The sequence below is a fragment of the Coturnix japonica genome, unplaced genomic scaffold (assembly GCF_054131305.1).
Source record: "Coturnix japonica strain WE unplaced genomic scaffold, WE-NBRP24 Scf171, whole genome shotgun sequence".
In the NCBI taxonomy this organism is placed as follows: Eukaryota; Metazoa; Chordata; class Aves; order Galliformes; family Phasianidae; genus Coturnix; species Coturnix japonica.
The window spans coordinates 1-16,669 of NW_028189074.1; the positions used below are offsets into that span (position 1 = coordinate 1).

The 16,669-nt window shown below is 57.9% G+C and overlaps 1 protein-coding gene across 1 annotated transcript; it reads left to right on the forward strand.

The window, feature by feature from the left end:
* Window positions 1–265: 265 nt before the first annotated feature.
* On the forward strand, window positions 266–6,359 carry LOC146751030 (uncharacterized; the record flags this gene model as incomplete). The annotated part of the gene is made up of 3 exons (XM_085535754.1): window positions 266–456; window positions 3,739–3,759; window positions 5,727–6,359. Coding segments are annotated over 3 exons (845 nt in total), but the record flags the coding sequence as incomplete, so codon positions are not given.
* Window positions 6,360–16,669: the final 10,310 nt, after the last annotated feature.

A 16,669-nucleotide genomic window follows, 5' to 3' on the forward strand; every position in this document is an offset into this window, starting at 1 on the left:
ATCCCCCCCGACCCCTCTTTTTCCCCCCCATATCCCCCCCCGACCCCTCGTTTTCCCCCCCGTATCCCCCCCTGACCCCTCTTTTTCCCCCCCATATCCCCCCCCGACCCCTCGTTTTCCCCCCCGTATCCCCCCTGACCCCTCCTTTTCCCCCCCATATCCCCCCCCGACCCCTCTTTTTCTCCCCCATATCCCCCCCCGACCCCTCTTTTTCCCCCCCATATCCCCCCCCTGACCCCTCTTTTTCTCCCCCCCCCCCTTTTAGCCCCCCCCGACCCCTCGGACCCCCCCCCCAGCCCGGCTCTGAGCCGTGGGGCGCTGGGGGGGGCGCTGGGGGCGCTGCTGCTGCTGGGGGCGGCGGCGCTGCTGGGACTCCTCCGAGCCGCCAGGAGGAGACAGAGGAGACAGAGGGGGGGGCAGAGAGCGGCGCTGGCCATGGAGAAACACCCCAATGTGGTACGGGGGGGGGGCACCTATGGGGGGGGGCATCTATATGGGGGGTATCTATATGGGGGGGGGGCATCTATATGGGGCGTATCTATATGGGGGGGGCATCTATATGGGGGGGGACTTATATGGGGGGGCAACTATATGGGGGGGATCATATGGGGGGGTAACTATATGGGGGGTACCTATATGGGGGGGGGGGTAACTATATGGGGGGAGTAACTATATGGGGGGTACCTATATGGGGGGGGGGTAACTATATGGGGGGGTAACTATATGGGGGGGGGACGTATATGGGGGGGGGACGTATATGGGGGTGTAACTATATGGGGGGGTAACTATATGGGGGTGGGATGGGATGGGGGGCACTTATATGGGGGGGGGTAACTATATGGGGGGGCACCATATGGGGGTGGGGGGGCACCTACATGGGGGATGGGATGGTGGGTACCTGTATGGGGGGCACCTACGTGGGGGGGGCACCTATATAGGGGGTGGGATGGGGGCACCTATATGGGGGGGGGGGGTAACTATATGGTGGGGCACCTAAATGGGGGGGCACCTACATGGGGGGCAACCTATATGGGGGGGGCACCATATGGGGTGTGGGATGGGGGGCACCTATATGGGAGGGGGCATCTATATGGGGGGGGCACCATATGGGGGTGTAACTATATGGGGGGGTAACTATATGGGGGGTGGGATGGGATGGGGGGCACTTATATGGGGGGGAGTAACTATATGGGGGGGCACCATATGGGGATGGGATGGTGGGTACCTATATGGGGGGCACCTACATGGGGGGGAGTAACTATATGGGGGGGTAACTATGTGGGGGGGGCACCATATGGGGGTGGGATGGGGGGCACCTATATGGGGGGGGGGTAACTATATGGGGGGGCACCTATATGGGGGGGCAACCTATATGGGGGGGGCACCATATGGGGTGTGGGATGGGGGGCACCTATATGGGGGGGCACCTATATGGGGGGGGCATCTATATGGGGGGGCACCATATGGGGGTGTAACTATATCGGGGGGTAACTATATGGGGGGTGGGATGGGATGGGGGGCACTTATATGGGGGGGGGTAACTATATGGGGGGGCACCATATGGGGGTGGGGGGGCACCTACATGGGGGATGGGATGATGGGTACCTGTATGGGGGGCACCTATATGGGGGGGGGCACCTATATTGGGGGGGGTAACTATATGGTGGGGCACCATATGGGGGGGCACCTACATAGGGGGGCAACCTATATGGGGGGGGCACCATATGGGATGTGGGATGGGGGGCACCTATATGGGGGGGGGGGAATCTATATGGGGGGTACCTGTATGGGGGGGGAACCTATATGGGAGGGCACCATATGGGGGGTGGGATGGGGGGCACCATATGGGGGGGCATCATATGGGGGGGAGCACCATATGGGGGTGTAACTATATGGGGGGGTAACTATATGGGGGGTGGGATGGGATGGGATGGGGGGCACTTATATGGGGGGGCACCATATGGGGGGTGGGATGGTGGGTACCTATATGGGGGTGGGGGGGCACCTACATGGGGGATGGGATGGTGGGTACCTATATGGGGGGCACCTACATGGGGGGGGGGTAACTATATGGGGGGGTAACTATATGGGGGGGCACCATATGGGGGTGGGATGGGAGGCACCTATATGGGGAGGGCATCTATATGGGGGGGGCACCATATGGGGGTGTAACTATATGGGGGGGCACCATATGGGGGTGTAACTATATGGGGGGGGTAACTATATGGGGGGTGGGATGGGATGGGGGGCACTTATATGGGGGGGGGTAACTATATGGGGGGGCACCATATGGAGATGGGATGGGGAGCACCTATATGGGGGTGGGGGGGCACCTACATGGGAGAAGGGATGGTGGGTACCTATATGGAGGGCACCTACGTGGGGGGGCACCTATATAGGGGGTGGGATGGGGGGCACCTATATGGGGAGGGACACCTACATGGGGGGGGGCATCATATGGGGGGTGGGATGGGGGCACCTATATGGGGGGGGGGTACCTATATATGGGGGGGGACCATATGGGGGGGGGCACCTATATGGGGAGGGGGAGCATCTATATGGGGGGGAACCTACATGGAGGGGACCTATATGGGGGGGGCACATATATGGGGGAGGTACCTGGATGGGGGGGAGCGGGTACCTATATGGGGGAGGGTGTAACTGTACATAGGGGTGGGCACCTACATGGGGGGGCACCTATATAGGGGGTGAGATGGGGGGCACCTATATGGGGGGGGGGCACCTATATGGGAGGACACCATATGGGGGGGGCATCATATGGGGGGTGGGTTGGGGGGTACCTATATAGGGGGGGCACCTATATGAGGAGTGGGATGGGGGGCACTTATATGGGGGGGCACCTATTGGGGGGTGGGATGGGGGGTACCTATATGGGGGGGGGCACATATATGGGGGGGTACCTTTGGGGGGGGTAACTATATGGGGGAGCACCTATATGGGGGGTAGGATGGGGGTCACCTGTATGGGGGGGGCATCTATATGAGGGGTGGGATGGGGGGCACCATATGGGGGGGCACCTATATTGGGGGTGGGGGGGGGGCATCTATATGGAGGGGCACCTACAGGGGGGGTACCTATATAAGGGGGGTACCTATATGGGGGGGGTAACTATATGGGGGGGCACCTATATAGGGGGTGAGATGGGGGGCACCTATATGGGGGGGCACATGTATGGGGGGGAACCATATGGGGGGGGCATCATATGGGGGGTGGGATGGGGGGCACCTATATGGGGGATGCCTATATGGGGGGGAAGGTGGGGAGGGCAGATATGGGGGGGCAACCATGGGGGTGTCAGTATGGGGGGGGCACAAATTGGGGGTATTTGTGGGCACATATAATGGGGGGGGGGCCATATATGGGAGGGTCCACATATGGGGGGGGGGGGGCTGTCTCTATGGGGCAGGGGGGAATCATTGTGGGGGGGTCAGAGAGTGATATATGGGGGGGGGGACCCTTATGGGGGGGGTTCGTGATATGGGGGGGGGGCATCTACATGTGTGGAGGGGGAAATATGGGGGGTCAGGGGGCCTTTTATTGGGGGGGGGCACCTATATATGGGGGGCACCCATGGTATCAATGCAGGGGGGTGTCTTGGGGGGGGGGTTTCTTGGGGGCGGGGGTGTCTTGGGGGGTGGGTGGGGGGTGTTAGAGGAGGAGTTGCCCCCCCCCACAACTGATGTCTGCCTCTGTCCCCCCCCCCCCCCCCCAACACAGAGCCTGCGGTGGTTCCAGCCGGTGAGGGGGGGGTCGGGGGGGGGCACAAAGAGGGTGAATTGGGGGGGGTCTGTATAGGGGGGTCCTATGGGGAGGAAGGTACTATGGGGGGGTCATATGGGGGGGGGGGTCATTTGGGGGGGGTTCTATGGGGGGTCCTATGAGGAGGGAGGGGCATATAAGGGGGTCCTATGGGGAGGGGCATATAAGGGGGTCCTATGGGGAGGGGGGAGTACTATGGGGGGGTCATTTGGGGAGGGTCATTCGGGGGGGGCTTCTGTGGGGGGGTCCCATGGGGGGGGTCCAATGGGAGGGTCATATAAGGGGGTCCCATAGGGATGGGGGTACTATGGGGGGGTCATATGGGAAGGGGTCCACTGGTGGGGGGGTCATTTGGGAGGGGTCCATTGGGGGGGGTCATTTGGGGGGGGTTCAATGGGGGGTCCTAGGAGGAGGGGGGAGCATATAAGCGAGTCCTATGGGGAGGGGGGGGTCATATGGGGAGGGGTCCATTGGGAGGGGGGGGCATTTGGGGGGGTCTTATGAAGGGGTCCTGTGGGGGGTTCTATGGGGGGGTCCTATGGGGGGGTCTACTGGGAGGGTCATATAAGGGGGTCCCGTAGGGATGGGGGTACTATGGGGGGGTCATATGGGGAGGGGTCCATTGGTGGGGGGGTCATTTGGGAGGGGTCCATTGGGGGGGGGGGTTCTATGGGGAGATCCTATGAGGGGTCCCATCGGGAGGGGGGGTTCTATGGGGGGGTCATTTCGGGGGGGGTTCAATGGGGGGGTTCAAGGGGGGGTCCTATGAGGGGGGTGGGCATATAAGGGGGTCCTATGGGGAGTGGGGGTACTATGGGGGGGTCATATGGGGAGGGGTCCATTGGGGGGGGTCATTTGGGGTGGGTCCATTGGGGGGTGTTCTATGGGGGGGTCCACTGGGAGGGTCATATAAGGGGGTCCTATTCGGGGTCCTGGGGGGGTCATGCAGAGGGAGGGTTTCTATTTGGGGGGGGGACCCGGGTGGGGGTCTTATGAGGGGGTCCTATGGGGGGGGGGTCCTTTGTGGGGAGGTCATACAGTGGGGTCCTATAGGGGGCTTATATGGGGGGGGGGTCATACAGTGGGGTCCTATAGGGGGCTTATATGGGGGGGGGGGGTCATATAGTGGGGTCCTATAGGGGAGTCCTGGAGGGGGGTTCATGCAGAGGGAGGGGTTTTATGGGGGGGGTGATATGGGTGGGGGTCATCTGGGGGGGTCTTATGAGGGGGTCCTGTGGGGGGTCATGGGTGAGTCCTGGGGGGGCCATATAAGGGGGTTCTATGGGGGGTCCTATAAATGGGGGTCCACTGGGGGGGGGGTCGTTTGAGGGGCAAGATCATCTGGGGGTCCTATATATGGGGGGGGGGGTCCTATGTAGGGGGGTCCTATATATAGGCAGGGGGTCCTATGTATGGGAGGGGTCCGATATATGGGGAGGGGGTCCTATGTAGGGGGGTCCTATATATGGGAAGGGGGTCCTATGTATGCGAGGGGTCCGATATATGGGGAGGGGGTCCTATGTAGGGGGGTCCTATATATGGGGAGGGGGTCCTATGTATGAGGGGGGCCCTATGTAGGGGGGGTCCTATATATGGGTAGAGAGGCCTATATATGGGGAGGGGGTCCTATGTAGGGGGGTCCTATATATGGGGAGGGGGTCCTATGTATGAGGGGGGCCCTATGTAGGGGGGGTCCTATATATGGGTAGAGAGGCCTATATATGGGGAGGGGGTCCTATGTAGGGGGGGGTCCCTATGTACGGGGGGGGCAGGAGGGTGGGGGTTTTATTGTGGGGTCCTGGGGGGTTCATATGGGGGGGGGGCGTATATAGTGGGGTCTTACAGGGTGGGGGGGGGATCCCTATGGGGTGGGGTGGGGGTTAGATAATGGGGGGGTCCTTTGTGGTCTCCTAATGCCCCCCCCCCATCTGCCCCCCCCCCTCCAGGTTCCGGCCGCCAAATCCTCCCCGTCCCCCCCCCGCCCCCCCGAAGGCCGCAGCGATGGGGGCGACGACGCCATGTTGGGGGCGGGGGGGGCACAACCCTCCTCTCCCCCCCCCCCACCTCCCCCTCCCCCCCCCGCCCCCCCCACCCCCGTGGCCAACTCGGTCGGGATGGGGGGGCGACCCCCGGGGGGGGGGGGGATGGGGGACGACGAATCCCCTCCTCCCCCCCCGCCCCCCCCTCCCCCTCCTCCGCCCCCCCCCCCCACGACCACCATCGTCGCCCCCCAGCAAAGCCCGGGGATGGGGGGGGGGCCGGTCGAGGAGGGGGGGGGGCCGGAATCTCGCGAGATTTGGGAGGGGGATCCCGGGGGGGGGCAGAGCGAGGAGTCCGCTTGGGAAGGGGGGGCTCCAAGGGGGGGGGGCGGCGAGAGGTCACGTGGGTTGGGGGGGGTCGTGGGGGGGGGGGCGGCGCTGCCGGCTTTGGAAGAGGAGGAGACGAGCGAAGAGAGCGCGGGGGGGGGGGGGGGCAGCAGAGGGGGGGGGCACAGAAACCCCCCAGCACGGACCCCCCCCACCGCCAGCCCCCCCCGGGGTCCCCCCCGCGCTGCTGCAGCTGCTGGAGGACTCCATTGAGTGCTGAGGGGGGGCCGAGGGGGAGACCCCCCCCGTGTAAATATGGGGTGATGGGGGGGGGCAATAAATGCGGCCACAGAGGCGGCGTGGTGTGAATGGGGAGTTAATGGGGGGACGGGGGGGGATGGGGGGGGACTGGGGGGGCACTAGGATGGACTGCGCGGGGGACTGGGATGAACTGGAAGTACTGGGATGGACCGGAGGGGCACTGGGGGTGGTACTGGGATGGACTGGGAGGGGCTGGGGGGACTGGAATGGACGGGGGGGTCACTGGGTTGGAGTGGGAGGGACTGCGGGGGGGACTGGGATGGATTGGGATGGAATGGGATGGACGGGGGGGGGGCACCAGGATGGTAGTGGGATGGACTGGGGGGTACTGGGAGGTACTGGGATGGACTGGGAGGTACTGGGATGGACTGGGATGGTAGTGGGATGGACTGTGGGGGGGACTGGGATGGACTGCAAGTACTGGTATGGACGGGGGGAGACACTAGGATGGTAGTGGGATGGACTGGGAGGACTGGGATGGACTGGGATGGTACTGGGATGGACTGGGAGGACTGGGATGGACTGGGATGGACTGGGAGGGACTGGGATGGACTGGGATGAACTGGGAGGGACTGGGATGGTAGTGGGATGGACTGGGATGGTACTGGGATGGACTGCGGGGGGCACTGGGATGGGACTGGGATGGACTGGGATGGTACTGGGATGGACTGGGAGGACTGGGATGGACTGGGATGGTACTGGGATGGACTGGGATGGTACTGGGATGGTACTGGGATGGACTGGGATGGCACTGGGATGGTACTGGGATGGACTGGGATGGCACTGGGATGGACTGGGATGGTACTGGGATGGACTGGGATGGACTGGGATGGTACTGGGATGGACTGGGATGGACTGGGATGGACTGGGATGGTACTGGGATGGACTGGGATGGACTGGGATGGTACTGGGATGGACTGGGATGGACTGGGATGGTACTGGGATGGACTGGGATGGACTGGGAGGACTGGGAGTAATGGGATGGACTGGGAGTAATGGGATGGACGGGGGGGCACTAGTATGGTACTGGGATGAACTGGGATGGACGGGGGGGCACTAGTATGGTACTGGGATGAACTGGGATGGACGGGGGGGCACTAGTATGGTACTGGGATGAACTGGGACGGACTGAAGGGGGCACTAGGATGGTACTGGGATGAACTGGGATGGACTGGGATGGTACTGGGATGGACTATGAGGTCTGAGACTGGGATGGACTCGGAGCACTGGGATGGACTGTGAGTACTGGGATGGATGGGGGTGGCATTAGGATGGTACTGGGATGGACTTTGGGGGACACTGGGATGGACTGGGATGGACTGGGATGGTACTGGGATGGACTGGGATGGACTGGGATGGTACTGGGATGGACTGGGATGGACTGGGATGGACTGGGATGGTACTGGGATGGACTGGGATGGACTGGGATGGTACTGGGATGGACTGGGATGGACTGGGATGGTACTGGGATGGTACTGGGATGGACTGGGATGGCACTGGGATGGACTGGGATGGTACTGGGATGGACTGGGATGGACTGGGATGGACTGGGATGGTACTGGGATGGACTGGGAGTAATGGGATGGACGGGGGGGCACTAGTATGGTACTGGGATGAACTGGGATGGACTGAAGGGGGCACTAGGATGGTACTGGGATGAACTGGGATGGTACTGGGATGGACTATGAGGTCTGAGACTGGGATGGACTCGGAGCACTGGGATGGACTGTGAGTACTGGAATGGATGGGGGTGGCATTAGGATGGTACTGGGATGGACTTTGGGGGGCACTGGGATGGGACTGGGATGGACTGGGAGGTACTGGGATAGACTGGGATGGACTGGGAGGTACTGGGATGGACTGGGATGGACTAGGATGGTACTGGGATGGACTGGGATGGACTGGGATGGTACTGGGATGGACTGTGGGGGGCACTGGGATGGTACTGGGATGTACTGGGATGGACTGGGATGGTACTGGGATGGACTGGGATGGACTGGAGAGCACTGGGAGGGACTGGGATGGTACTGGGATGAACTGGGAGCACTGGGATGAACTGGGATGAACTGGGATGGACTGGGAGCACTGGGATGAACTGGGATGAACTGGGATGGACTGGGAGCACTGGGATGAACTGGGATGAACTGGGATGGACTGGGAGCACTGGGATGAACTGGGATGGACTGGGATGAACTGGGAGCACTGGGATGAACTGGGATGAACTGGGAGCACTGGGATGAACTGGGATGAACTGGGATGAACTGGGAGCACTGGGATGAACTGGGATGAACTGGGATGAACTGGGAGCACTGGGATGAACTGGGATGGACTGGGATGAACTGGGAGCACTGGGATGAACTGGGATGAACTGGGATGGACTGGGATGGACTGGGATGAACTGGGAGCACTGGGATGAGCTGGGATGGACTGGGAGCACTGGGATGGACTGGGATGAACTGGGAGCACTGGGATGAACTGGGATGAACTGGGATGAACTGAGATGGACTGGGAGCACTGGGATGAACTGGGATGAACTGGGATGAACTGAGATGGACTGGGAGCACTGGGATGAACTGGGATGAACTGGGAGCACTGTGATGAACTGGGATGAACTGGGATGAACTGAGATGGACTGGGAGCACTTGGATGAACTGGGATGAACTGGGATGAACTGGGATGGACTGGGATGAACTGGGAGCACTGGGATGAACTGGGATGAACTGGGATGAACTGGGATGGACTGGGAGCACTGGGATGAACTGGGATGAACTGGGAGCACTGGGATGATCTGGGATGGACTGGGAGCACTGGGATGAACTGGGATGAACTGGGAGCACTGTGATGAACTGGGATGAACTGGGATGAACTGAGATGGACTGGGAGCACTTGGATGAACTGGGATGAACTGGGATGGACTCTGATGGACTGGGATGAACTGGGAGCACTGGGATGAACTGGGATGAACTGGGATGAACTGGGATGGACTGGGAGCACTGGGATGAACTGGGATGAACTGGGAGCACTGGGATGATCTGGGATGAACTGGGATGGACTGGGAGCACTGGGATGAACTGGGATGGACTGGGAGCACTGGGATGATCTGGGATGGACTGGGAGCACTGGGATGAACTGGGATGGACTGGGAGCACTGGGATGATCTGGGATGATCTGGGATGAACTGGGAGCACTGGGATGAACTGGGATGAACTGGGATGAACTGGGAGCACTGGGATGATCTGGGATGGACTGGGAGCACTGGGATGAACTGGGATGAACTGGGATGAACTGGGAGCACTGGGATGAACTGGGATGAACTGGGATGAACTGGGAGCACTGGGATGATCTGGGATGGACTGGGAGCACTGGGATGATCTGGGATGAACTGGGATGAACTGGGAGCACTGGGATGAACTGGGATGGACTGGGATGGACTGGGATGAACTGGGAGCACTGGGATGAACTGGGATGGACTGGGAGCACTGGGATGAACTGGGATGGACTGGGATGAACTGGGATGAACTGGGAGCACTGGGATGAACTGGGATGAACTGAGATGGACTGGGAGCACTGGGATGAACTGGGATGAACTGGGAGCACTGGGATGAACTGGGATGGACTGGGAGCACTGGGATGAACTGGGATGGACTGGGATGAACTGGGATGAACTGGGAGCACTGGGATGAACTGGGATGAACTGAGATGGACTGGGAGCACTGGGATGAACTGGGATGAACTGGGAGCACTGGGATGAACTGGGATGGACTGGGAGCACTGGGATGAACTGGGATGAACTGGGATGAACTGGGATGGACTGGGAGCACTGGGATGGACTGGGATGGACTGGGATGAACTGGGATGAACTGGGATGGACTGGGATGAACTGGGATGAACTGGGAGCACTGGGATGAACAGGGATGGACTGGGATGAACTGGGAGCACTGGGATGGACTGGGATGGACTGGGAGCACTGGGATGGACTGGGATGAACTGGGATGAACTGGGAGCACTGGGATGGACTGGGATGGACTGGGATGAACTGGGAGCACTGGGATGGACTGGGATGGACTGGGAGCACTGGGATGAACTGGGATGGACTGGGATGGACTGGGATGAACTGGGATGGACTGGGATGAACTGGGAGCACTGGGATGAACTGCACCTGGAATGATGGCTGCTGATGCAAGCAGCCTGTCACAGAATCACAGAATCACAGAATAACCCGGGTTGGAAGGGACCTCAAGGATCATGGAGTTCCAACCCCCTGCCTGGCAGGGCCACCAAACATACACCTTTACTAGATCAGGTTGCCCAGGAGGTCCCATAGATCCCCATAGAGACCCCATAGACCCCATAGAGACCGCATAGATCCCCATAGACCCCATAGATCACCATAGACATCCCATAGACCCCATAGATCCCCATAGACACCCCATAGACCCCATAGAGACCCCATAGACCCCATAGATCCCCATAGAGACCCCATAGACCCCATAGATTCCTATAGAGACTCCATAGATCCCTATAGAGACCCCATAGACCCCATAGATCCCCATAGAGACCCCATAGGCCCCATAGATCCCCATAGAGACCCCATAGAGACCCCATAGACCCCATAGATCCCCATAGACCCCATAGATCCCCATAGAGACCCCATAGACCCCATAGATCCCCATAGAGACCCCATAGACCCCATAGATCCCCATAGAGACCCCATAGAGACCCCATAGACCCCATAGATCCCCATAGACCCCATAGATCCCCATAGAGACCCCATAGACCCCATAGATCCCCATAGAGACCCCATAGACCCCATAGATCCCCATAGAGACCCCATAGATCCCCATAGACCCCATAGATCCCCATAGACCCCATAGATCCCCATAGATCAGGTTGCCCAGGGCCCCGTCCAACCTGGCCTTGAACACCTCCAAGGACGGGGCATCCACAACCTCCCTGGGCAGCCTGTTCTAGGGCCTAACCACTCTTCTAGTGAAGAACTTCCCCCTGACATCCAACCTAAATCTTCCCTCCTTCAACTTAAAACCATTTCCCCTAGTCCTGCTATTATCAGCCCTTTCCAAGAGTTTACTCCCCTGAGGGGTAAGAGGGTATTAGCTGAAGAATTAGCGGGACTCATTGATAGGTCTTTAAACTAGGAATGAAGGGGGAAGGGGGCAAAATAAGGGCTACTGGGGTTGAACGGTGCATTGAAGGGATTGTACCAAACTCCGTGGGCAATGATTGCAGAGTGCAAAGGGAGGGAGTAGGGCAGGGGGATGCTGGGGATGCCGCTGTTCTAGAGGATCCTGGATCCCTTATGAAGGTGGTGAGACGGACAGCCCGGCTGAAGTGCCTTTATACTAATGCACGGAGCCTGAGTAACAAGCAGGAGGAACTGGAAACTGTGATGCACTCTGAAAATTATGACCTTGTTGCTATCACAGAAACATGGTGGGATAACTCCCACAATTGGGATACTACCATCGATGGCTATAGGCTCTTTAGGAGAGATAGGCGAGGTAGGAAGGGTGGGGGAGTCGCCCTTTATGTCAGAGATTGGATCAACTGTGAGGAGCTCCCCATGAGAAACAGTCAAGAACAGGTTGAGAGCCTGTGGGTTAGGATTAGAGATGGGACTAATAAAGGTCAGCTGGTATTAGGGGTATACTACAGGCCACCTGAGCAAGGGGAGGCTGCTGATGAGGCTTTCTTGCTCCAGATGAGGCGTCTGGCTCATGGGCTCTTGTCCTGGTGGGGGACTTCAACCATCCGGACATCTGTTGAGCTGCAAGAGCTCCAGAAGGCTCTTGGAATCCATTGATGATAGCTTTCTGGTTCAGGTATTGGACAGACCGACCAGAGGTCAAGCGTTGCTGGACCTGCTGCTCACCAACGCTGAGGAGATCATCAAAGGCGTCAAGGTTGGAGGATGCCTGGGCTCCAGCGATCATGCCCTGGTTGAGTTTAGAGCCTGTGGGTTAGGATTAGAGATGGGATTAATAAAGGACAGCTGGTATTAGGGGTATACTACAGGCCACCTGATCAAGGGGAGGCTGCTGATGAGGCTTTCTTGCTCCAGATGCGTGAGGCGTCTGGCTCACGGGCTCTTGTCCTAGTGGGGGACTTCAACCATCCGGACATTTGTTGAGCTGCATGAGCTCCAGAAGGCTCTTGGAATCCATTGATGATAGCTTTCTGGTTCAGGTACTGGACAGACCGACCAGAGGTCAAGCGTTGCTGGACCTGCTGCTCACCGACGCTGAGGAGATCATCAAAGGCGTCAAGGTTGGAGGCTGCCTGGGCTCCAGCGATCATGCCCTGGTTGAGTTTGTGATCTCAAGCGATGTGGGCCTGGCAAAGAGCAGGACCAGGATGCTCAACTTTAGAAGAGCAGACTTCAAGCTTCTCAATGGAATGCTGGCCAAGATCCCCTGGCGCGCTGCCCTCAAAGATAAGGACGTTGAGGAGAGCTGGCTACTGTTCAAGGATGCCCTCCTGGCAGCACAAGAGGTCTCCATTCCCCTGATTAAGAAAGTGGGCAGGAGAGGTAGAAAACCGGCATGGCTCAGCAAGGACCTGCTAAGAGAACTGAGGGTGAAGAAAGGGGTGTACAAGCTCTGGAAACAAGGGAAGAATACAGGGATGCCATCCGGACTTGCAGACGTGGGATCAGGAAAGCCAAGGCGCAGGCAGAACTGAACTTGGCGAGGGACGTGAAAAACAATAAGAAAACAATAAGAAAACAGGTACATTGGCCAGAAGAGACAGGCCAGAATGGGCGTACCTACTCTGGTAAATTTAAAAGGAGAAATGGCTTCAACAGATGAAGAGAAAGCTGAGGTGCTGAATGAGTTCTTCACCTCGGTCTTCACTGGTGGCCAGGATTCTAGTCTTTTTCACGTCCCTAAGTCTTGCACCCCCATACCTCCATGTGGGGACCAAGGAGGTAAATCCCTCCCCACTGTAAGGGTAGAGCAAGTCCGAGAGTGCCTCCTTAGACTGAATGAGTACAAGTCTATGGGGCCAGATGGCGTGCATCCCAGGGTCCTGAAGGAGCTGGCTGAGGTGGTTGCTGAGCCGCTCTCCATCTTTCTCTCCCCTGGCCCAGTTCTAGTGCCAAGTTGATATCCAGCAGCAACCTTTGACATGGTGCCATCCATCTACTTGGAGCTGAGTGAGCTTTTAACTTTGGCGGTCAGATTTGTAGTTTGGGCTCTAATTGCATCAATCTACAGCACTAACACCTTGCTTAGCCTTATCTGAAGGATGCTTCTCTGAGCCGTGTCACCTGTTGACCCCACACACGAGTAACCAGGACTCTTTGCCGACATGGGAGAACGATACCAGCAGATAACACCAAGAAGAAAACAGAAGAAGAATTTCACCCCAAAACATCGGCAAGGGTCGCGGGGAATGGGGTCAGGGGGAATGAGGGAATGGGGTTGCGGGGAACGGGGCCATAGGGAATGTAATGAATATGTAATCAAACTGAGGAGGACACTATTGATTATGTATTACCTTAACCTATATCTGTAACACACTTTTCTCCTTACGGTGTGCAAGTTTGGTGGAGCTATCCCCCTTGCACCCGGCAACGCTGGAATAAACATACCTGCTTTATAACCCATCTCTGCATTATAGAGTTTGATTCCGCAAGTCAGCTTCACCAGGGGAAGGTCATGCTTAACTAATCTTGTGGCCTTCTATGATGGAGTGACGGCGTTGGTGGATGAAGGGAAGGCGACCGATGTCATTTACCTGGACCTGAGCAAGGCCTTTGACATGGTCCCCCATCACATCCTCATCTCCAAATTGGAGGGAGGTGGATTTGATGGGTGGACAACTAGATGGATAAGCAATTGGTTGAAGGGCCGCAGACAGAGGGTGGTGGTCAATGGCTCTATGTCCAGGTGGAGGCCGGTAACGAGCGGCGTCCCTCAAGGGTCTGTCTTGGGACCGGTGCTCTTTAACATCTTTATTAATGACATCGATGAGGGAATGGAGTGCACCCTCAGCAAGTCTGCTGATGACACACATTGGTCTATGGGGTCTCTATGGGGTCTCTATGGGGTCTCTATGGGGATCTATGGGGTCTATGGGGTCTCTATGGGGATCTATGGGGCCTATGGGGTCTCTATGGGGATCTATGGGGTCTATGGGGTCTCTATGGGGATCTATGGGGTCTATGGGGTCTCTATGGGGATCTATGGGATCTATGGGGTGTCTATGGGGATCTATGGTGTCTATGGGGTCTCTATGGGGATCTATGGGGTCTATGGGGTCTCTATGGGGATCTATGGGGTCTATGGGGTCTCTATGGGGATCTATGGGGCCTATGGGGTCTCTATGGGGATCTATGGGGTCTATGGGGTCTCTATGGGGATCTATGGGGCCTATGGGGTCTCTATAGGGATCTATGGAGTCTCTATAGGAATCTATGGGGTCTATGGGGTCTCTATGGGGATCTATGGGGTCTATGGGGTCTCTATGGGGTCTATGGGGTGTCTATGGGGATCTATGGGGTCTATGGGGTCTCTATGGGGATCTATGGGGTCTATATGGGATCTCTATGGGGATCTATGGGGTCTCTATGGGGATCTATGGGGTCTCTATGGGGTCTCTATGGGGATCTATGGGGTCTATGGGGTCTCTATAGGGATCTATGGAGTCTCTATAGGAATCTATGGGGTCTATGGGGTCTCTATGGGGATCTATGGGGTCTATGGGGTCTCTATGGGGTCTATGGGGTGTCTATGGGGATCTATGGGGTCTATGGGGTCTCTATGGGGATCTATGGGGCCTATGGGGTCTCTATGGGGATCTATGGGGTCTCTATGGGGATCTATGGGGTCTATGGGGTCTCTATGGGGATCTATGGGGTCTATATGGGGTCTCTATGGGGATCTATGGGGTCTCTATGGGGATCTATGGGGTCTCTATGGGGTCTCTATGGGGATCTATGGGGTCTATGGGGTCTCTATAGGGATCTATGGAGTCTCTATAGGAATCTATGGGGTCTATGGGGTCTCTATGGGGATCTATGGGGTCTATGGGGTCTCTATGGGGTCTATGGGGCCTATGGGGTCTCTGTGGGGATCTATGGGGTCTATGGGGTCTCTATAGGGATCTATGGAGTCTCTATAGGAATCTATGGGGTCTATGGGGTCTCTATGGGGATCTATGGGGTCTATGGGGTCTCTATGGGGTCTATGGGGTGTCTATGGGGATCTACGGGGTCTATGGGGTCTCTATAGGAATCTATGGGGCCTATAGGGTCTCTGTGGGGATCTATGGGGTGTCTATGGGGATCTATGGGGTCTATGGGGTCTCTATGGGGTCTCTATGGGGATCTATGGGGTCTATGGGGTCTCTATGGGGTCTATGGGGTCTCTATGGGGATCTATGGGGTCTATGGGGTCTCTGTGGGGATCTATGGGGTCTATGGGGTCTCTATGGGGATCTATGGGGTCTATGGGGTCTCTATGGGGATCTATGGGGTCTATGGGGTCTCTGTGGGGATCTATGGTGTCTCTATGGGGATCTATGGGGTCTCCTGGGCAACCTGATCTGTGGGGTCTCTATGGGGAATCTATGGGGTCTCTATGGGGATCTATGGGGTCTCTATGGGGATCTATGGGGTCTATGGGGTCTCTATGGGGATCTATGGGGTCTCTATGGGGATCTATGGGGTCTATGGGGTCTCTATGGGGATCTATGGGGCCTCCTGGTCAACCTGATGTAGTAAAGGTGTATGTTTGGTGGCCCTGCCAGGCAGGGGGTTGGAACTACGTGATCCTTGAGGTCCTTCCAACCCGGCTCATTCTGTGATTCTGTGAACTGGGATGAACTGGGATGAACTGGGAGCACTGGGATGAACTGTGTCACTGTGTCACTGTCCCTTAAGCTGCTTCGTGCGGCGCTCGGCCCCAATCCCTGCGGGGTCACCAGCACTGACACCATTATATCAGTGTCACCATCAGTGTGAACACCAGTGTGTCACCATTAGTGTGTCACTGTCAGTGTGAACACCAGTGTCACCATTGCCCCACTGCACACTCCCCCATTGCACACCCGTTGCACACTGCGCTACACACCTGTCACGCAATGAACCCCTTTTACTCCCACCCCCTTTGCACAATCCCCAATTGCACACCCCCCCCTTTGCACACTCCCCCATCACCCCCCTTTGCACACTCTCCATTGCACACTCCCCCATTACCCCCCCTTTGCACACTCCCATTTGCACTCTCCCCCATCACCCC